This window comes from Nannobrachium achirus (genome assembly GCF_963921795.1).
Source record: "Nannobrachium achirus genome assembly, chromosome: 22".
Lineage (NCBI taxonomy): Eukaryota > Metazoa > Chordata > Actinopteri > Myctophiformes > Myctophidae > Nannobrachium > Nannobrachium achirus.
Window position 1 is genome coordinate 31,169,512 of NC_137829.1, and position 24,122 is coordinate 31,193,633.

The 24,122-nt window shown below is 43.3% G+C and overlaps 1 protein-coding gene across 1 annotated transcript in view; it reads right to left on the reverse strand.

The window, feature by feature from the left end:
- Positions 1-24,122, reverse strand: part of enox1 (ecto-NOX disulfide-thiol exchanger 1) — a gene marked incomplete at both ends in the record, with an annotated part of 69,961 nt that overhangs the window by 6,418 nt on the left and 39,421 nt on the right. Inside the window, 6 exons of the mRNA XM_080752846.1 lie at positions 612-714; positions 1,887-1,943; positions 6,825-6,932; positions 8,347-8,531; positions 11,469-11,586; positions 18,870-18,976. Of these exons, the coding sequence (XP_080608972.1) occupies positions 612-714; positions 1,887-1,943; positions 6,825-6,932; positions 8,347-8,531; positions 11,469-11,586; positions 18,870-18,976 (678 nt within the window). The remainder of the gene's footprint in view (positions 1-611; positions 715-1,886; positions 1,944-6,824; positions 6,933-8,346; positions 8,532-11,468; positions 11,587-18,869; positions 18,977-24,122) is intronic.

Here is a 24,122-nt window from a genome sequence, read left to right on the forward strand (position 1 = left end):
TATGTTTTACAGTGTGCTACATTAGTAACATTGGTATCATATGTTTTACAGTGTGCTCCATGGTACACTAGCTCTGTGTGGGTTGTGGCTGACAGCCCTTCTTGCCCCCCTGACGCCCACTGAAGGATTGTGGGTAAAAGCCCATGGTAGCAGCGTGACTGGAGTGTCAATGTGTGCATGTGCAATAATGTGTAGGCCCATGTGAATGTAAATGTCCCTCTGTCTCCCTGTGTGTGTGTGTGTGTGTGTGTGTGTGTGCGTGCGTGCGTGCGTGCGTGCGTGCGTGCGTGCGTGCGTGCGAGAGAGATTTTCCTGGCTCACATCCATAAGCTGACTCGAATGTTACATTTTACCAGTTGTATATATTGTATCCAAGAGTTCCAAAACTAATTACAGGAACCTAGCATGACTAATGAATGGCTACTGCACTGTATAAACCACATTCATAATGTTTTACAATATGCATTGGGTTTGCTACAAAACCACCATTTCATATGGAGTTCATATGGAGAGAATTACAAAATGCTCAACTGCTGAGGTTCCCAACCTATGGGCTCCAGAATAATGATCAAAACCCTAAGATTAGAATAATAATAGTATATCATGTTTACCCAATAGCAGGGCTTCTTTCTCTGAGGTCACTGGTCCTCGCAGCGCTGATTCTCTCCTCCTCTCTCTGGCGTGGAGCACGGCTGGCACACTGCCGTTCAGCCCCTGGAAACACACACACACACGCACACATGTACGCACACACACAGTCATGAATAAATAACAGGTACAATGTTTGTGTACAGTGCGAGGGTTAAAGACAAGGTCGTGTGATGAACCATACAAGGATCTTAACCACTTAACCACGCCTTGTGAGCTTGTTGATCTGCTATTTTCAGCAAAAGCTTTCCCCACAAAAACAGAAACAGAGAATAAACTAGTATAGAGCCATGAGGACTAGCATAGAGCCCTGAGGGACTCAACCATAGGGGGTTAAAGGGGTTGGGGACGGGCCTCCATTCCGAAACCACACCATTCCGAAACCCTGCTATTCCGAAATGTATTTTTCGGAATGGTGGGGTTTCGGAATGGCAGAGTTCCACCATTCCGAAATTGAAATTATTTTAACTTTCACCCACTTTCACCCACCTCCACCCAATTTCCCACACCTCCACCCACTTTGGTGACTTGAGTCACAACTGTACTTGGTACACTTTTTTTTACGAGCTTGTAGATCTGCTATTTTTGGCAGATCGTTCCCCAGTGAATATGGATGCTGGGCTTCAAGTCTCTTACATTAGAATCACCTTCCAGCTCAATGGGTGTGAGGCTAAGAGTTCAGTTCCCACTCTCTCTCTCTGTATGTATGTGTGTGTGTGTGTGTGTGTGTGTGTGTGTGTGTGTGTGTGTGTGTGTGTGTGTGTGTGTGTGTGTGTGTGCGTGTGCGTGTCATGCATCAGTGCTATACCACAGTTAGACAGGAGAGATGCCCTTTGGGGCGTAACACCACTCTAACATGCCAGTGGAGACACACACCCCAACACACACACACATGTTTGTGTTGTTGTTAATATGTGCAGTATATAGCAACACAATTGCTTTGTAATTTTTTTTAATACATATCAAGACCTCCAAGCTCACAACGCGCCACGCTGTGACGCGACGCGTCGCAGCTGTGACGCGTTGTGAGCTTGGAGGTCTGCTATTTTCGATATTTCCACCAAAAGGCCCCTTTTAGACATTTCAGCCACTGCCTCTCTAACATTCTCTGCACGTCCCTGTGCATCATATCAGTGTAGATCGGCTATTTTACTCACAAGAATTGCAATACAAACTGTCTGACTGTATGTCTGTGTACGTGCAGCATGGCACGGCGCGCACGGGGAGCATGGCCTCACCTTCTCCGCCAGCTCTCCGTTGGTGATGTCCGGCGGCTCCAGGTTGTTGCCAAGCAGCTGAGGAAAGACAGAGAGTGGAAGCATTGGTTCAACGGTTGCTTTTTCCCCCAGGGGTTCAAGCACAACACAACGTACGGCTCTCTCTTATTTAATGCAGGACTCGGCAGAGTGGATGAAACCCCCCCTAGAGGGATGTGTCGGTAATGCAGGCCCTGCATGCGTCCATCTGTTCCCTCCATTATTTACATCTATCTATCCATCCATCCGCCAGCGCCCGCGGGCCCCCTCCCTGTCCACACTCCTTGTAATAGGGATGGGACGATTACCGATATTATCGTTTATCACGATAAAAAAACACTCGTATTGTTAATCGTATGGTGGAGATTTAATTTATCATGATATCGTCCTCCATCATGCACTGGGATCAATTCACCTTTTATTTGCCGAATTGCATATCCGGTATGACTTAAACCCTCTATAATTGTGGGCTCGCCTAAAGGCGAGCACACGTATGTTATCTTCATTATTTATTTCTATACTAGTCAGTATCCTCAAAACTTTGGCGCGCTTCATCTCTTAAACGCTTACACCTTTCAACACCATTCAAATTTTTATGTGTTCAGCTTACTGAGGACAAGTGTGCGTGTATTTTTCTTTTTGAAATGTTTTGTAGTATAATTATAAAAAAATAAAAATGTTTAACTTTAAGCACCCAATGCATTTCCAATGGGTTTAGTGAGGAAAGGGACCCATGTTTATATTAAGGCGCTGTGGCTGCAATATTCACACTTCAGATATGCTATTTATATCAATGCGTTCACACAGGTCTGCTCTCTGATTTGATCCAAATATCTAAGCTGTGTGATGTATAAAACTATAGTTATAGTTAAAACTATAAATAAATGTCCCTCTCCACTCTACTGATTACACAGCTGTGATCAAGAATCAAGTCCGGGCGATGGGATGTAAATCCCATAGCCATATATCCTAGAGCCCGCAGGGACAGTCAGCCATATTAGTGGTTGTTGTTGGTTGTCAGGGAGATATCAAAACCAATGCATTTCCAAGTCAGATCCACAAACACAATAAAAGCCATGCTCCACTCCTCAGTCTGGAGTGGCCACATAGAAGAACGCCTTGGTTATAGACATAGTGGAGGACAGATGTGATCTGGGATTGTTAGCCTACAGTATATGCACTCAATATACTCCACTACAGTTGGAGTCCATTTGACAGTTGCTGGTTCCCAAACACAGAATCAAAAATGTAGATCTAGAACACATAGAATATGTACAGTACAGTAAGGTTCAGTAGAGTACAGTAAAAGTACAGTAAGGTTCAGTAGAGTACAGTAAAGTACAGTAAGGTACAGAAAGGTACAGTACAGAAAGGTACAGTAGAGTACAGTACAGTAAGGTACAGTAAAGTACAATACAGTACAGTAAGGTACAGTAGAGTACAGTAAAATACAGTAGAGTACAGTAAGGTACAGTAGAGTACAGTAAAGTACAGTATAGTAAGGTACAGTAGAGTACAGTACAGTAAGGTACAGTACGGCACAGTAGAGTACAGTATAGTACAGTAAGGTACAGTAGAGTACAGTAAAGTACAGTACAGTAAGGTACAGTACAGTAAGGTACAGTAGAGTACAGTAAAGTACAGTAAGGTACAGTACAGTAGAGTAGAGTAAAGTACAGTACAGTAAGGTACAGTAAGTTACAGTAGAGTACAGTAAAGTACAGTAAGGTACAGCAGAGTACAGTAAAGTACAGTACTGTAAGGTACAGTACAGTACAGTAGTGTACAGTAAAGTACAGTAAAGTACAGTAACGTACAGCACAGTAAGGTACAGCAAGATACAGTAGTGTACAGTAAAGTACAGTACAGTAAAGTACAATACAGTACAGTAAGGTACAGTAGAGTACAGTAAAGTACAGTAGAGTACAGTAAGGTACAGTAGAGTACAGTAAAGTACAGTATAGTAAGGTACAGTAGAGTACAGTACAGTAAGTTACAGTACGGCATAGTAGAGTACAGTACAGTATAGTACAGTAAGGTACAGTAGAGTACAGTTAAGTACAGTACAGTAAGGTACAGTACAGTAAGGTACAGTACAGTAAGGTACAGTAGAGTACAGTAAAGTACAGTACAGTAAGGTACAGTAGAGTACAGTAAAGTACAGTAAGTTACAGTAGAGTACAGTAAAGTACAGTAAGGTAAAGTACAGTAGAGTACAGTAAAGTACAGTAAGTTACAGTACAGTACAGTACAGTACAGTACAGTAAGGTGCAGTACAGTATAGTAAGGTACAGTACAATACTGTAGGGTACTGTACCTTACAGTACCTTAAAGTATCCTATTTGTTGGGTTGGAATCGAGCCCACACTGTTTCGAAGGAACAGTATTTCTAGTTGGTAAAAGGTACTTATAATATACCTACTTGATACTTGATTTTTCACTCTGTATCAAATGTCTTTGCCAAAAATTAGCAGATCTACAAGCTCACAAGTTGTGAGCTTGTAGATCGGCTATTTTTTGGCAAATGTTCCGCCCCAGGATAAAGGATTTTAATTATCGCGATAACATCGTAAATCGCTATTTCTTTTGTCACAATCATGGTGATATGACATTTTCATATCGTCCCATCCCTACCTTGTACCCTCACATGAGAGAAGGCTCTTCTGGATTTCCTCTCCCCCTCCCCTTCCCTTTCCTTCCCCTCCTCTCCCCTCCCTCTCCCCAGGAACGTGAGTCTTTATTGATGGCTGCATTACCTCAGGCTAAAATAACAATCATGCAGCAAATTAAGATCCGACCGCCACATGTGTTCTACTATGTACGGAGAAGCCAGGCTGAGTGATGCAGCTTCATGTTATTATTATCATTATTATTTATTTATTTATTTTTACAAAAGAATCAATAGAGATGGTGAGAACACTATACATGCAAATATGCTTGAAGAAAATACTACTGCAAAAGAGAAACACAATCTGTGCCTTTAGAGAGAGATAGGCTACAGGAACACAGCTCAGAGAGAGAGAGAGAGAGCGAGAGAGCGAGAGAGAGAGAGAGAGAGAGAGAGAGAGAGAGAGAGAGAGAGAGACAGACAGACAGACAGACAGACAGACAGACAGACAGAGAGACAGACAGACAGACAGACAGACAGACAGACAGACAGACAGACAGACAGACAGACAGACAGACAGACAGACAGACAGACAGATGTTTTCCCATTCTGTTTAATGAGAAAGAGACACATACAGTAACAACTACAGTACATACAGACACATACAGTAACACGTCTGCAGACTGTAAACTACTGTCTTCTATCCAGCTGTGAAAACGTGACGCGGCTGTCAGCTGTCAACAGTTTGACGGTCTCCGCCTGTCATGTGACACGTCCCAAAATAGCAGAGAGCAGACGCTGGCTTTCCATTCAAATGTATTGCAAATATCACTCACATTTTCACTCAAATATCACCCGTATTTTCAAGAGAAAATGTGAATTCATGCAGGTTTCCATCGACTGATAATAAGCGATGGCTAGGAGATGATGGCGCATGAGATAAGCAGTAGGTGGCACTATTTTGCCGGTCAGGTGCAGACACATATTATTAGTAGTGCTGTCCGAGTTAACTAAATTAATCGCAATTAACTCACCGTTATGTTAATCGCGATTAATTATTTTAATCGCAATTAATCGCATATTTACAAACATTGGCTACAATATCGGCTATATTGGCTACAAGATCCATCCCTGTTGATGTAACAAAAATACAATGTATAATTAAAGCATAAAGGTGGACACAACAGTAATCATTTAGCAGATCCTTATACCCATCAGCTGCAGTCTGTTTAATGCAATACCATTATGATTTATTCAGGTTTTTAATTGATTTCGAATAAAAGATTAACATACTTTCACATAAATCCAGCAAATATTTCCACTCCCAAGTTAATAGGGCCACGAAAGACTTGAAAGATATCCCTCTAAGTTACATTGTGACCTGATAAAAGCTGATGACTTATTTGCGATTAATCGCGCGATTAACTACATAAATCATGCGATTAATCGCGATTAAAATATTTAATCGTTGGACACCACTAATTATTAGACATGAATTATTAATTGATGATCTTCTGTCTGAAGATAATATTTTTACACAAAGTTCTTGGTTGCCCATTGAGCTGCACACTGACGTCGGGTGTGAAACGTTTCCTCCTGGAAATACTATTAATGAGCAACATTAGGTTCCAGACATGCTTGATCTGGGTCAGTACTCAGCGGTGCAGTGCCACTTCTGTCATGTTTTGCCCACCTGAGCACCCAACTTATTACTTCTAATCTGGGGAAGCCGTGCACAGCGCCCACTGTGTGCAGTGAGGTGCCATCGTTACAGGTTCTACATAGAGGCTCATAAAACCAATTTAGCTGTGTCTCAGAAAGGGTTATCATACCAAAATATAATCTACAGATATAGAGCTTCTCAAAAATGCATGGTAACCTCTGTCACCTTTCGGATACCGTCATCTCATATGGCCCATGGACCAGCGACATGCTGGGCCCCTGATTCAGCAGTGCTATAGAGAGATCTCTCTCTATAGCACTGCTGCTACTCAAAGATTTGCCATTTCAGATCTTGACAAGTGACAAGCCAGTGGGCCAATTACATGAGTTATATTTCGTCGTTGTCGGGTGGAAACCTTGTATGTTCAAAACCGTTTGTTTTGTATTTATCATTTTAAAAATGATTTAAACTAGTGAAAACAGCCGATCTGCTGTTTTCACTACTTTTTTCACTACTTTTGTGTGACGGCCTTGTATGATGAAGCAGGGCTTTGCTTTGCGAAAAAATCTACAAATTTGAAACTTTTTTGTAGATTGTGCTGGCCCAATGGCCAGCACTTCCCTGCCATGGACTTTCATGTCGTACTGACCTTGTCTCTGAGAGCCAGAACCTCTCCTTCCAGGTAGCTCTGCTCCTCTCTGGCCTGCTCCAGCTCCTGCTCCTTCCTCCTCACCTGCTCCTGAAGGCTGAGGAGTTGCTGCACACGCACGCACGCACGCACGCACGCACGCACGCACGCACGCACGCACGCACGCACGCACGCACGCACGCACGCACGCACACACACACACACACACACACACACACACACACACACACACACACACACACACACACATTAACACGCACGCACGCATATTCTGTACGAGAGAGCAACGATGGTGGACAAATGAAAAGTGACAACTGCGTGACATTCACTCACACTTTAGAAGCCCTAAACAACACAAACCCAGTCGTGTGTATGTGTGTGTGTGTGTGTGTGTGTGTGTGTGTGTGTGTGTGTGTGTGTGTGTGTGTGTGTGTGTGTTGACTTGGATGAAAGCAGACAGGGCATCCAGCCAGATCAGACGCAGCCGCTCTGTGATTCCTGTACAACAATGCACTGGTGCATTGTGGGTAGGGCTGGCACCATTACAACATCTAAGTTGATGTTTGTCACACAAAATAATTGTGATTAACGATCTCCCCAAAAAAGGCTTGAGGATCCACTATATTGATTTATACCCTTCTGTAAAAACCCACCTGTCCCATATCATTCTGGGGGTCCTTGACACAAAAAAGCGTAAGAACTACTGATTTAGTGAGTAATTCATAGGAAAAACAAGTCATTTTGGGGGTGAACTACGCCCAGGGCCGGACTGGGACAGAAATTCGGCCCTGGCATCTTGGCCCAGACCGGCCCACCACAACCGCCGTGAACAGGGGCGTCAATTGGGTATGGCAGGGGTATGCAGCTGCCATACCATGGGTCCAGGGGAAAATAAAAGTTACTTTTAAATATAAATCCATGAATGTCTCTTTGTCTATCTGTGCTGGTTATTATGTTGTTAAATTACAGTAAAATAACTACAAATGCAACAATTTACAAAATGGTCACTTTAACGAGGTATTGTGGCACGTTTACTAACATGCCAACATTAGCTGCACTTGAACAACCATTCCAGGCTGCCATATCCAGCCCAAGAAACCGTAGAAACGGGGGGGAAATAAAATGTACTTCTTAAAATAAATGTATCGTGCCTGTTGCGAACCGAACACAGAAGATCTACAAGCCCACAACGTGTCGCTGCCTCGACGCCCACAACAGGTCGAGGCAGTGACGCGTTGTGGGCTTGTATCAGCCCTTATTATGTTTGGGTGGGACTCCTGGGCCACAGTAGCCTGTGATTGGGCTACTAGGCTGGTATTCAGATGATAGGCAAGCCAGTGGGCCAATCATGTGATGTCTCTCTGCTCTGTGGGCCGGTGCTACTGAAGGACGTTTTTTTTTTTTTTTTTTTTTTGGGCCCACTGGCCCACAGGCCCACTAGATGCCCAGTCCACCCCTGACTACCCCTTTAATGTTAGGATTATAAAATGCACAGCTAAGCATATGCGAGGCTGCTTCTTACCTGCTGCATGTTGTGCATGTTCTGCTGCAGCAGCTGGATGTGTCCGTCGGGGGGGAGGAGCTGCTCCTCTGGCCTAGCGGCCCTGCCCTGCTCCTTCCTCAACAGCTCCACCTCGTTCCTGTACGCATCCAACTGCCAACGCAACGAGTCGTTCTCCTCCCGGAGGCACGCCTGGCTCTGGACGCCTGCAGAGGGAAGAGGAGAGGAGAGGAGAGGAGAGGAGAGGAGAGGAGAGGAGAGGAGAGGAGAGGAGAGGAGAGGAGAGGAGAAGGAGAGGAGAGGAGAGGAGAGATTATTTTACTTAAAATGTCTTTGAGATTTGCTAAAATGTCTAAACCGGGCTGACACAGAATCCCAGCTTGGCCGGAGTCGGCTCATTGTTCCGAGAGTCCGTTTGTAGGATAACAGGATAACATTCACCAGGTTAGCATTGACCAGCATCGGCAGGTTAGCATTTCACCAGGTTAGCATTCACTAGCGTTAGTTTTACTGAGGTTAGAGTTAGGGTTAAGGTTAGGTTTAGGTCGTCTGCATATTGACGTGGACACGCTTGGCCAGGGGAGATATTGTGCTTATGGGCTGTTAACCATTAGTTGTCATAACCGACACCAGGGTCTGCATTTCTCAATGGTGTGATAGATCGTACTGTAACATTGTAACATTATTATTATTATTAAAATAATGTTTTATTCATTCAAATGAGTTCCAGATGGCAGCTTTATATATAGCCGAGATCATAACGCCAGTTGACAAGCTTTTCAAAAAAGATTTAAATAAAGTCCCATGCAAGGCAATTCCACTTGTAGTCCTGGAAAGGTTATGAAAAATCTCCGACGCCAAGGCGCTTCTCCCTCCCATAAAGCCGCGGCTGTGCAAAATGACAGCATTTGTAAACAGAAGTATCGCTCGCTGAACGCCGCAAATAACAGTGCATCCCTCTCACAGGGGCTTTCATGATTCAAAGTGGCGGCTGAGACAAAAGAGCCCTCCAGCCACCGCCACGTTCGCTGCACAGGCTGCTCTGCCGAGACAGTGCGTCAGTAAGCACGGCAGCACCGTGCATTCATTCATAGTAAGTGCACAGAGAGCAGGGGCGTCACAAGGGCGGGGGGAAAGTGGGACTGAGGGCCCAAGGTGGAGGGGGCCTTCATTCTTTTATACCTTAGCTATTGAAAAATAGCAGATATACAAGCTCACAGCACGGCACTCGGTGCCTGCTATTTTTTAAAAGTCGTGAAAATGTGTGGAAATCTTTGAATATGTATTTTTTTAAGCGAACATTTGTAACTCAAATCTTGCTTCTGGGGGGGTCCCTGGAACTAAATGTTTTGAGATGGGGGTCCGTGGCGAAATGCATATCATTTCGGGGCTCCTTCACATGAAAAGGTTTGAGCACCACTGACATAAAAACATCGTTTTTTCAAAAAAATTGAAATATTCAAAGACTTTCACGATGTTTCAAAAATAGCAGATCTACAAGCTTGCCGCGCGGCACTCGGTGCCTGTGAGCTTGTATATCTGCTATTTTTCAATAGTTGAAACACAAAATTTGAGTGAATCCTTGTACCCAGGGCCCAGAATTTGGTGCGACATCCCTGACCGAGAGAGAGAGAGAGAGAGAGAGAGAGAGAGAGAGAGAGAGAGAGAGAGAGGCGCATGGCTGCAAGGCAGCCAGTGAACACACTGTCACAACAACAGCCCTTATGCTCGCAATGGCAAGTCATTCACCAGGCAGACACTCCTGAATGGCTCTGAATGTGTGTTTTCATTCAGGGCTTTTGAATTGTGTGCTCGGCAAGTGGGCTGCTGCTGCTGCCGCCACACTGGAAAAAAGATCGGGTCTATTGTTTGTGTTTTACTGTCAGAAGAACCAATTAGATGAGTCGTAAAAGAACAAAGCGTTTTGGTTCCCCAAACCTTTTCTGGCTTAGCGCCCACTTGGACCGCCCATCTGGCCGCTTAACACGGCAGCCACGGTCAGCCGTGTGCATTTCCATTTAGGCCTAGAATTATTTAATGGTCAATCAACGGATTGTGTTCCCGGCCGGGTCAATAGAACTAACCTTGCATACTTTAAGTTCTGTTTATCAGTATTGAAAACTAATTTTTCAAGGTTTTAAAGAACAAATACACATACATGTATAATGGTTTTATACTAATGTTATATTATCAATACAATCTTAGCTGATTCGGCCAAATATTTGGGGGCCCACCCCACTTGCTTGCAATATCCTCCAGCCCACAGCTTGGGAATGGCTGCTGTATGCTATCATCAAGTGAGTCTTATGGAATGATCCGAATGTTTGTTTTCATTCTGAGTTTCATGGTGCTTCTAGTGGGCAGCTACCACCACACTGGAAAAGAAGGTTCCATCGTTGGTTTCACTGTCAGAAGGAACTATGCATATTAAAGGATAAAGTACTGGAGGAAAGTTAACCACATTTGGTTAAGACAGCAGGAGATGGCATTCCATTCGGAAGTTATGGTTTCCTCTCACCGCAGATTTGTAATGGAATCTTTGCATTGCTTCAGTATCACGAAAATAAGCTCTAGTCTAGACTCACCGAAGGCTTTTAATGAAAATGAGCATAACTAGGACAGGATGTGGATCTGATGATCCACATGAGAAGTAACGTGGCTGGGATGTGGTCAGACTGGGACTTCAGTCCTCTATGGCATATCTGGATTTCCACTGGCTAGCTGGCAAGTCCCCACAACACATCTTAGCGCCGGCGTCTCCATATACCGGTACAAGGACCAGGGCCAAAGTGGGCTCAGTGGGTCCAAAAAGGGTGCCAATTTTGGTACCACTCCAGGTATAGGTCTGAGGGCACTTAGTTAAAATATGATTATTTTGGAGGGTCCCCAGTTAAAATATGATTATTTTGGAGGGTCCCCAGTTAAAATATGATTATTTTGGGGGTCCCCAGTTAAAATGATTATTTTGGAGGGTCCTGGGTCCCCAGTTAAAATATGATTCTTTTGGAGGGTCCCCAGTTAAAATATGATTATTTTGGGGGTCCCCAGTTAAAATATAATTATTTTGGAGGGTCCCCAGTTAAAATACGATTATTTTGGGGGGTCGCAGCCTGAAAAGGTTAAGAACCCCTGCTCTAACGTACCATTCTCCTCCATGCGAATCTTCTTGCAGGGACTTTCATCATAATCGTCGTCTGACATCTCCATCTCTTCCTCGCGACGGATCCCCATGATGTCCTCGCTGTGCGCGTTCCTCAGCTCCTGTGACACCACAACCACAGCACGCACGCACGCACGCACGCACGCACGCACGCACGCACGCACGCACACACACACACACACACACACACACACACACACACACACACACACACACACACACACACACACACACACACACACACACACACACACAGAGTGGACGGGCCCCTCAGCACCATATGCTGCTTTACAGATGTACAATATCATTTCAAAACTTCACACGTCCTGCTATTGGCAAGACAGTAGATTTTCAGGGGATTTGCAGAACACTGAGCTTGTAGATCAGCTATTTTTGCAATTTTTCTCTGACTTCGAAGTTGGATTCTGCTTTTCAATGGGAATGGAGTGGTTTCTTGCCATTTGCAAGTTTCTGCAAACATACGTTCCATTCCCCATAATAATTAAAAAGCAAAACTAAACCTGTGGAAAAAATGCATTTGCAGGACATTTTCAGGAAAATAGTTGAAACGGCACACAGATTGACAGGAATTGTAATACATTCCAAACGTGTTTTTCTTTCTTCTTTTTAGCATCTACGTACAAGCTCATATGTAGATATTATAGATAAGCTATTTTTGCTATTTGTTGTATGTCGAATTGGGGCCATCTGATCTGAATTCCCTCTGGGGGATTAAAAAAAGTCTCCTTTTCGACACGACAAAGTATATTATTTGAACCACTTAAGCTTTTTAGCTGATTTTGAAAAATTTTGACAATATTGACAACAACGACTTGGCCAAAATATAGGGGGTCCAGGTTGAGAGCGGTTTTAAGGTTTCTTTATACAAAACCTTTCCTTTGCCCTTCTAGATGTATCACCATGCAGTAAGCATAAAGCATAGATAACATCCTCAAAACCTGAACTAATCTAAAACACATTTTATTGAGGTGTAGAATACTGAATGCTTATTATTGAAGATATTTTTTTAAGACAGGGATAGTCGGATACATTCTCCCTAGTGGGTCAATCGTATCTGGCTAGCGTTGGTCAGCCGTTATGCCAACGTGTAGAACAGTTTCAGAAATAGGAGACAAGTCACAAGTTCAAAATATTGTATAGTATGAAATACAACTAGTAAGTAGGGATGGTCCGATCAGGTATTTTGGAACCGATCATCGAGCACCGATCACAAAAGTTTGATCACCCGATCCCGATCAATCACAGATCCGATCAAGTTATTATTTATATTTTCTAAATGTTAATGTTTTAACTTTAATTCATTCATTCACTCATGAATTCATTTATATATTTGCCTTATAGTTATTTACCAGCATTACTATGTATTTATTATCATAGCAGTAACTAATTATTCCTTCAGCACTGTGGAAATCAATACCCCAAAATGGCCTCAAGTGGGCATACTGAACGGCTGGTTGATCGGATGCACCGATCGGATCGGATCGGTGAATTTACCTTTTGATCTAAACCACCGATTATCGCCGATCACGCTTTGATCGGCCCGATCCGATCCATTGCCGATTGATCGGTAACATCTCTACTAGTAAGACGCCTCAGGGTGACAATAGGGCGAGGTCGCGCCACAGTGATGTGGACATCAGGGATGTGGACATCAGGGATCTCCATATATGGGCATAAAAGGGATTTGTTCCCCTGGTATCACAGGGATCGCCATATCTCCATATATGGGCATAACAGGGATTTGTTCCCCCTCACAGGGATCTCTCTAAAAGGTCATCATTAATATTGATGACATCAGGGAACTCCATATATGGGCATAAAAGGGATTCTGTTAGTGTGGCATCACAGTGAAGCCAGAGCGTGATGTCAGAGTGGCAAACCCATTCTGGTAGAGTGGTTCCCCTGAAATTTTTTTGGGGGGTTTGCCCATAGACTGTAAAAATGTGTACTCGTCTACACGGACGCAGACAAGCTGTGACATTTCTCATGGTAAACTGCTACCTTCAGACACAATACCATTCAATTTAGTGGACAGGTAGTGTTCAAACTACAGGTATACATGTATACAGTATATGGATCATTTTAGTATTGTGTAGTTCAATCCACCCTCCAGGAACTACTGATACACTTTTCATTCACTCACCACTCTGCCACTAGGGGCGCTACAATACATAAACCTTTCAGCCATAGACATAGAAAGGTAGACGCCTCCTTCGGCTCTGGGGCGCATGCCTCGCGGACTCGGCGACCACGGAAGTTTGCTTGGCCAATCAGAGGCAGGAGGGGGCGGGTCTTTTCATACGCAGCCTCTAAGAACAGCTGAGCCGCGCAACATCGGAACAGGATGGAAACATTACAAGATGAAGTCCCAGAAAAGACGCGCTGTGATTGGCCAGTAGTCACATGACTGACAGCTTGGACTCCTTTCAGCTGGGAATCATGGAGGATGTGTTCACCATACTGGAGCTGATGTGCTATCATAACATGTATATGATCTTGAAGTTGAAGAATGTCAGCCTCTGTGGGGGCTATTTATATGCAAATATTGATGTTGTTCAAATCACTCTGAACACACAGATCAGATCTGGTCACTGGCAAATGCAGTGTGAACAGTCTGGCCAAAAGATCGGATTTGAGAAATAAATCAGATTTAGGCTAGGATTTGCAGATCTTTTAAATCTAAATCCAGCCTAGTTGATAGAAAAACAAGTAATTCTTTGTATGAACTACTCCTTTAAAACATAATATTGCTGTGTGCCTGGTGTCTGGTTTCCATCCCTTGCATCATGCTGTAGGAGTGATTCTACTGCAGTGCATCCACTGATCAATACGCCTGATGAGTCTGAGCTGCTAAACCCGATTTAAAGCAAGCAGGCTTTTCTGTGACACTTCAAAGGGTCTGCGTCTGCCTATTGCACTCTTAGCCAAAGTGCCAGCGAAGTGTCATCACCAGCAGGGAGGGGGAGGGGGGCAGTCTGCTTCTGGTCAGACTGAATTATATAAAACATTAATTTCCTTATGAGAAATGTACTTTACTCTCATAAGTTTGATAATCAAAAGTCAACAATTTACTCCATATACGTTAACCCAGGTGTCCCTATTTGGCCCTTTTTTATTTGCCTTATTATTATATAGCCTTATATTTTAAGGCTATAGGGCTTAAATGGCTATCCCCAACCCCCCTCCTTTTTATCTATCGCTGATCATAACAAATCCAATTCCTTTTTTTTAACAGTCATTTTCCCAGAAACTGTACGACATTGACTTGTCAAGAAGACGTCAATCCCATCCTGGTTTCCATGGCACCGACATGCAGTAAAGTAGGACACGTCATCCACTTTAATCTCCCTCGTTCCAGCATCTCCTGCGCTCCTCAGATAAAGTTATAATACTTAGAGAGAAGCTCCAGTTGTGGGAGAATATAAGCCAGGGGAAGCTTTGTTTGTTATCAGCGAGGCAGGCAGCACTGTTCGGCTGCGGAACGGAACAGGCTGCCTGCGTTATCTCCCATCTATTCCTCACAAGCCCAGAGAATCACGTCCATCGGCCGACTGTATGGCTGCTGCACTCATTACGTCTCCATTTCCCCATCTCTGATTTCACAGCACATTTCAGAGAGAATAATGATGGTTTTGACGCGGGGGAATAGATTCTGCATGATGTCGTGTACAGTCGACCCGTGACGACTGTTTCCCAGCTCTGTGAGCTATGGTTGGTACTTGGACTTACCAGCTGTGCTTTTAAAAAAAAGCACATTTATAATACTTGTGAAGTCGTGGCATTACTTAGTGCAGTGGTTCTCAACCTTTTCAGGCCGCGACCCCCAAAATAATCATATTTTAACTGGGGACCCCCCACCCTGACGAGCACTAAGAGTTGAGGCATTACATTTTGTATGACACGGTTCTATGGTGAAAATAGCAGATCTACATGCTCACAACGCCTCGCGAGCATGTAGTTTGTCTATTTTCACAAGTTCTGCTCTAATATTTGACAATTTGGCCAATGTTTTGTCATTTCATAAGTATTAAAAGGTCCTTAAATTGTCACTTTAGAAATGTGCTATGCACTTACACTTTATGTTGGTTTGTTTACTGTTTAGTGAGAAAACTGTGTTGGACATTAAGTTAATCATTTGGGCCCCCCCCCAAAAAAAATCATCAGGCCACGGACCCCCAATTGATAGAAGTTTGTATCTAAATCTACACAAAACACCTCAGTGTTCATTATGGGTGGACGAATGGTGGATCCACCATTCTCTCAGAGTAGTCTCAGAGGAGTCTCAGAGTTACAGGCCTGTAAGGCTCCAACGGTCTAATTTAGAGATGAAAAAAATGCTTATAAAGCAGCAATAGAAAAAGTGAATCTTGATTTTTCTTAAATAGAATATTATTAAAATAAAAACATAATTCTTCTTATGGGGGTCCCCCCCCTGGCATAAAATATTTCCAAATGGAGGTCCAGGGCCAAATACAATTTAGGGGTCTTTGACATGAAACTGTTTGAGAAGCACTAATCTACTAATCTCTCTTACCTCTTTGTTTGTACGGAAATGTTAAAATGTGATGGTACTGACTGATTTGGATGAGGGTGTGGCAATAGCAAGGATGAATGTTTTACATTATTTTTGCCCCCACAGACAGCAACAGGACTATTTTTTTGCCTAGTTTCTTTCTTTCTTTCTTTTTTACGTGTTTTTGTTTTTTCTTCACAATAACCATTCCATATTCACGTACACTTATTTTTGACAACTTCTCGTCACACGATTAACTCTCTTGCCGCCGAACGAACGCTCGTTCTTTTATCCTCCGCACCATGACGAGCGTTCGTTCTTTTCCCTGTCTGAGCACTGTAAGCAGATGAGGCGTGGCGCGGGTGTGTAGAGTAGTAGCAGCTCCCGTAACGCTAGTCTCAAATCTGGAGCGCACATAAACAACAATGGCGGCAGGATCTAGTTTCTGTATTTCTATGTCTTCAACTGGTGCAACCGAGGGACAAACTTAAGCCTTGTTCATTGGAACGGCTCACCGTTCGACTTTTTTTTTTTTTTTTTTTACAACATGGTGAGGAATACGCTGGTCTTTTACAAAAGAATGCGGTTGGAAATAACGGATGGGTGTTTTTTTTATAAAATCGCAAAGGTAAGCTACTTTTATGGCATTAAAAGACATCCTTAGATCCTTATACAATCATATACATGGCAGTAAAAGAGTTAAACATAATTCAAAGGACAACTTTAGTTTTTTACAACAAAGGTTCATATTTTAGATTGTAATTAAAGAATATAAAAGATGAGTGTTAAATTGATTTCATTTACTTCTTTCTATTGTTTTAGAGATTCTTATTTCAGTGGTTGGGGGCATGCGTACAAGTGGCTAAATATGTAATTTTACACAGAATAAGCCCATTCCCAAGATACAACGCAACCTTTCGTGGTTGGAAGTGACTTATGGGGGCTAGAAGTGTTACTGTAAATAGCAATAAAGAAACTGCTGGCTTATTGTGTCTAAAAAGACATATTTTGTACGCATGCCCCCATGCATACGCATGCCCCACATTCTAGCATGGTAAACGCGATAAAACAATAGAACGAAGCAAAGGAAAACATTTTAACACTCACTTTTTCTTTTCTCTAATTAAAATCTAAAATATGAACCCTTGTTGTAAAAATACTAATGACCGGAAATGTATTTATTTATGTACTTTACAATTTAAAAAAATACGTTTCTGACGTCGCGTTGTTGCTTTTTCAGCGTTCACTCCGTACAGACAAATGCTGTAAGAATAAATAAAACAGACAGTCTGACTTTAAGTCTGTCACTTTTATGTCTCCACATTATTCTCCCCCAAGCACTGTTTGAACCCAGTGTCTCAGACTAATGTTTCCCTTCTTTTATGTTTATTTTCTTCCCTGAGCGTTGTGATGTTCTGACTCCTTATAGATTTGACTCCGGATAAATAATTGATCAGAGCCTTAACCTTGGAAACCGCAGTTGCCATGGTAGCGCCTTCCATGCTTTCCAGGAGGTGTTTAGAACCTACGCTCTGCTGGCGGGTGAGAGAGAGAGAGAGAGAGAGAGAGAGAGAGAGAGAGAGAGAGAGAGAGAGAGAGAGAGAGAGAGAGAGAGAGAGGGAGAGAGGGAGAAGGAGGCAGGGGCGTCAATTAGGTATGGCAGGGGTATGCAGCTGCCCATACCCAGTGGGGGAAATACAATTTACTTTTAAATATAAATCCATGAATGTCTCTTTGTCTATCTGTGCTGGTTATTATGTTGTTAAATTACAGTAAAACAACTACAAATGCACAATTTAACAAAATGGTCCCTTTAACAAGGTATTATACAATTATATTCTCCACACTTGTATTCTCCCCATCTTGACAAGATGGTATATTCCCAGGTTCCACAGGTCAGCTGCACAGGTGCAATGCATTATTGTTAATTGTGGCACGTTTACTAACATGCCAGGTTTAGCTGCACTTGAACAACTGTTCCAGGCTGCCATATCCAGCCCAAGAAACCGTAGAAACGGGGAAAAATAAAATGTACTTACTTAAAATAAATGTATCATGCCTGTTGCTAAGGTATGGCAACATGACTGGTGTCTTGCACGCACGCTAAGTCATGTTGCCATACCTTAGCTTTTTCTGAACTGACGCCACTGGAGAGAGAGAGAGAGAGAAAGAGAGAAGAGAGAGAGAGAGAGAGAGAGAGAGAGAGAGAGAGAGAGAGAGAGAGAGAGAGCGAGAGAGAGAGGAAAGTGCAAATGACTCAAAACATCAAAGCTTAACGTCTGTTTGTCTCTCCTGTCCTTGGGTCTGTCTGTGAGGGCACAGCACTCAGAACAGCTCTGGTGTCGGCCAACCCCTCGCAGGGAAAGGAAAACACATAAAAAAATGTAATAAAATAAATTACAGCAAACAACAATTTTAAGTGGTTTAAGGCAGTGTTTCTCAACCTTTTCAGGCTGCGACCCCCAAAATAATCATATTTTAACTGGGGGGACCCCCCCCCCCACCCTGATGAACACTGAGAGTTGAGGCATTGCATTTTATATAACACGGTTCTATTGTGAAAATATTTTCCCAAATTCTGCCTCTAATATTTGACAATTTGGCCAATGTTTAATTTGTCATCTTAGAGGTATTAAAAAGTCCTTAAATTGTCACTTTAGAAATGTGCAGATACCCTCTATACGCTTAAACTTTATGTTAGTTTGTTTACTGTTGAGAGAAAACAAAGTTGCACATTGAGCCAATCATCTGGGGACCCCCCCAAATAATTTGACCCACAGGTTGAGAACCACTGGTTTAAGGAGAGGGAGAGGGAGAGGGAGAGGGAAAACAAACAAAAGGTATACCAACCTCGCACTGCTTGCGCCAAATGTCTATGTTCTTGCGCTGCGCTTTTGAGAAATGGTCCCAGGCCTTTTGTCTCGTGGCGGCGGTGAAAACGGTCGTGATCTGCTCGACTTTGGGGGGAATGAGGAAGAGGAGGAAGAGGAGGGTGGGGGTCAAGACAAGACAAGCCTTTTATGCAGCGTTTGGAACCATCAGCGACTGAGCTTTCACTCACCAGACGGGGGAGAGAGACCAGACACACCTTTTACTCTTTTTAATTTTTCCCACAGTGTCAATTATCTAATGTAATACTGGGCGCTACACTCCCTCTGCTGGGGAGAGCAACAGACTGACCTCATGCTTCCTTCCATGCATGAGGAGTCCAAGTTGCTTCTTTTCACCTGACAGGGGGGAGTTTCCCCGGTTGGAAGGAACACGTTATTCCAACCAGTTCCTTTCCCCTCCATCAGGCTGGCCTTACTGGCCAGGGAGAGGCAGTATAGAGACCAGGATTACTGCATGTTTTTGTGAAGGTATCTACCCTAGGAGACATGGGGAGAACATGCAAACTCCACACGGAAAGGCCCTTTCGCCAACCCCACCTAGGGTGCGGGCACTGATGATGCGGAGGAGAGAACACAGCCCCAGCGTCCACACTGTCCCCCGGCGGGAATCGAACCCAGGACCTTCTAGCTGTGAGGCGGCATCGCTACCGACTACGCCACTGTGCCCCCGACTGCGCCACCGTGACCTCCAAGCTCACAACATGTCGCAGTGCGGCGTGTTCTGAGCTTGGAGGTCGGCTATTTTCGGTATGTGATATCACACTGAACTAAGCATAACCAAGTCAATACTTGGAGATGTGGCGTAACGGCATGGATTTCTACACATAGAGGGCAATTCTTTCAACATTAGAGTTTGGACAAGGCAATTCTCTTTTATGCTGCCTACAGATATGGCATGGAAAGAGGGCATTTGCATTTATTACTATAGTAAAAACTGAACTCATGGTCTGGAGAGAGCACGTTTTACAGATGGATAAAAACGCAGGGGCTCGAGCCCCCTTTGATGTCTATGTGTGCACATGCCTGTTCTCATACATGCAATGAGCTTCAATTCGAGGGGGGAAAGCTAAACGTTTTCCATGAAATATGTTTCATAAGGATTGACAGAGGATGATGGGTCGTGCGCTAGTCTCTCTCCCGTCTTGTGGTCTACTGTACTTACTGTACATTCATCACCTGCAGATTCACTTCCTTCAGGGCTGACAAAGGCAACATTCATCCACAGTGAGTGGCGCTTACATTTACAGTACATCTCCTGTATGGATGGAAGCACTCTGGCCTCGCTTTCTCTTTAAAGGGGGCGAGAGGGGATTAAATATCCTGTTTTATTAACGTTTTCCCACATGTATTTATTTTATTTATACATTTAAAAAAAGTATAATAATCCAATATTTGATTCCCGGGGAGACACCAAATTGATCTTTTTGCTCTTGAGCTGAGAGTTTTGGAGACAAACAAACTGTTTGGGTTGATTTTGTTCTTTTCCCAATTATCAAAATGTAGGGACATGGTTGTATATATCCTCCAAAAAACAACAACAAACAGAAGCACTTCAGTCGTTACTAGCCATGAATTCTGTAGCCTAAATGTTGCCTTTAATAGTATTTCTGTTCTCTGTTTCATACAGACATTGCTTTTACTGTGGATAAAACTGAAAGTGTTCAACGATCTCTTTTTACTGACCATGCCTGGATAAACAGGGACACAAAATCCACATATTTAAACAGAATACTCAGGATTGGTGCCCAATGAAGCCAGAAGATCTATAATTACATTTTAGAAAAACAAAATTGCACTTTCAGTGAACGTTTAACCACTTAAAACCTATATACTTTATTGACTGGAGTTCTACACCAAATCTATTCTCCTTGTATAGTAACTCGGCGATTTTCAGCGAATGCTCGCCCCCCCAGAATAGGGATGCTAGGGTTCAAGTGGTTAAAATATATATCAATTCATTACATTTATTACCCGGCTCGGTTGAATGCTTGATTCTGATTGGTCAAGCGCTGAAATCAGCGGTGAATTATAGCAGAATAATGACCGCTCCGCACTATAGTGGACCGCTGCCTAATCACTTTGTTTTGTATTTAGTTTTGAGTCAAATTATTAATTGTATTTATTAGCCGGGTAATAAGTATGGACACTTCACGTCGTGTCCATATGAACCCATAATCACCGCGCAGCGAGACGTTATCGCATACTTTTTCAATAGAGAGGAGGAGAGAGGAAAAGAGAGATGTGGTGTGGCCTACCTGCGACTGAGCTAAAATGCCTCCTGTTCCTTTCTGATATACTGTACCTCTAGAAGGGACCAGTGCTCAGTACTTACCCCTGCTAGAGCCTTCCGTCCCTGGACTCCAAGACTCTGTCAGGCACCCTTGCACATATGACTACCAGGAGACTCTCTCAGTCTCTCCACTACTGTTCACTATGTGTTATGACTATGAGGGCTCTGCGGTAAAAGAGCCCATCTCGTCTTACATTATATGTGGAAAACAGCTCAACTTTGTTATAATGTGGAGCGGAGCGCACTGAAGCAGCGTGTCCTAATGCACCGCAAATGTTCCGCTGTCATCAAGTGTTGACACGTCATTGTCACTTTTGTCCTGTCGGCAGAAACCTTGTACCGGTATGTCATGAAAGGGAAAGATACGTGTTAGTTATTATTTAGTCACAAGTTAATACAGCACTTTTCATGAGTTAAATATGTATAAAACCCACAGACTGTTTAAGGTATGTGTTATGTTTTGTTTATGTTTGTTCTTGTTTTGTTGGTAGGTTTAGGTTTGGTCTTGTCCAATTGTTAGTATGCGCGTTGTTTGTCCTGTTCTTGTTGAGTCTTTTGTCTTTTTTTAATGGGGACATGATCCATAATGATGATCTGGCTACCACTGTGTTCTGTCTATGTTGTAAAAAGAAAAAAAAGAAAAGAAAAATGATAAATCATAAATAAAAGAAAAAAGAAAACCCACAGAGGCACAGACACACTTAACCACTTTCAACCTTGCACCCCTATTCTGGGCATGTCATTATACTTTAGGCAACAATAGAAATAGCCAATCTACGAGCTCACTAAGCTCACAAGTTGTTAATGTTGCTCAGAAAAGGGAAGTTTGGAGCTCTTTGCTGGAGCTGCTGCCCCTGCAACCCGACTCCAGATAAGCGGTTGAAGATGGATGCAAGGCACAGTGGTGTCATTGCCACGATCAGGAAGAAAGTGAAGCTATCACCTACTGCTGAGAGAAGATTGGTCAGGATGATCAAGAGTAAACCTAGAACCACCAAAAAGCAGGTCTGCAATGAATTAGAAGCTGCTGGACAGTGTCCACACTCCACAGTCAAACGTGTTTTACATCAACATGGACTAAGATCCTGCCATCAGGGGTGTCACAGGGGGGGGGGGGGGGGGAGTGGGACTGAGTTACCCAGGGTGGAGGGCCTTAATTATTAAGCTATTGAAAAATAACAGAACTACAAGCTCTTTTGAGCTTGTAGATCTATTTTTTCAATAGTTAAAGCACAAAATAATGCGTAATAATGCGTTCCCAGTCATATTCATGCAGTGAATCCTTGTACCCAGGGCCCCGAATTTGTTGCGACACCCCTGCCTGCCATGCAAGATGGAAGCCCTTGTTCCAGAAGCGGCACCTTCAGGCTCGACTAGAAGTTAACGGCTGATCACATGGACAAAGACAAGGCCCGAGTACTCCTGTGGTCAGATGAAACACGCTTTACAAATAAACTTGCCTCGCCTCGCCTCGTGCCAACATTCTGCAAATCGTCGTTGTCGGGTGGAAACCTTGTATGTCCAAAACCGTTTGTTTTGTGTTTATCATTTTAAAAATGATTTAAACTAGTGAAAACAGCCGATCTATAAGCAGATCTTGTAGAGCTGTTTTCACGACTTTTGTGCAACAGCCTTATGGTGAAGCAGGGCTTTACTTTGCGAAAAATCGTACAAATTTGAAACTTGGAGATACAAGGTTTCTGCCCGACAGTGACGAAATATTAAACTGCTGTTCCCATTTTGCCGTCTGTCCTGTCCTCCGGCGTTAATGTCCTCCCAGACATGTGAGTGAGAAGGTTATGGCGCAGCCCTCTGTACCGCTGACCTAATCACCCAATCATAATGGAGCTGATGGCGGGACGGATGGATGGAGGCAGGGTTGTCATGGAGACTGGGCTAAGACCCCGGCAAGAGAAAATGACTTCCAAGGAGCCGGGGCATTAAAATGGTGAAGGAAGAAACGTCAAATGACTTAAAGGACCACTTCACCTCTGGGACAACCACATCTTATTTTATTGTTGTTTGGGACACAATCAACACAATCCTGAGTTATGTTTTGTGTTCAATCTTTGTTTTGAGATATTTTTGTATTTCAGCATGACTAGTGATGCATTTTGCATCATGTGATGCATCGTGCTGCCATGTGACCTACTGTAGCATAATGTTAATGTCGTCACATCTTTAACTCCTTGTCACTGTCAGGCAGAAACCTTGTGTCTGCGTGTTTTCTATTTTCATAAATTCGTTCGCAAAAATAGCCAATAAATGAGCTCACAATGCATCGTATCGCACTGTGAGATTGTACATCAGCTATTTTTGAAGAATACCTTTTTTTTAATGAAAGTGGTTAAAGCTATACTGTGTAAGATGCCCAACTAGTGGTCATTAGCCCTATAGCAAACCGCGGTCGCGTCCGCGTCTTTCGGCCGTTTTTCGTACCTTCAGACCCCCGCGTCTGCCTCCACCTCGCTGAGATCTATCTTTTGAGGGGTCCCTTGTTCCTGTGCGTTCAGTAATTCCAGAGATACGGACTCCTTCACCCTGCCTGGTAGGCGAAATTACCTAGAGAAGGGATGGTACAAACGGGCGACAACAAATATGGCTGCCATAGCGACCCCACTTCAAGATGCGCTGTGATTGGCCGGCAGTTGTATAACCCTCGCTGTGATTGGCCGGTAGTGTGATGACGCAATTTTGGCGCGAGATCCGGTCCACGGCAAGGATCGCAGTTTACATATATAGAGAAGGCTTTACAGGCTGAAATTCACGGAGTGGGTGTTCTAAAACTTTAGCGATTTAACAGTTAGGACAATTTTAAGATTTGTTTTATAAAAAAAGTTACATGGTACAACTTTAAATCTGGCTGTGGAACTCGAAGAACTTGTGACTAAATAATAACTATTGGATCCATTGACTGTCTCC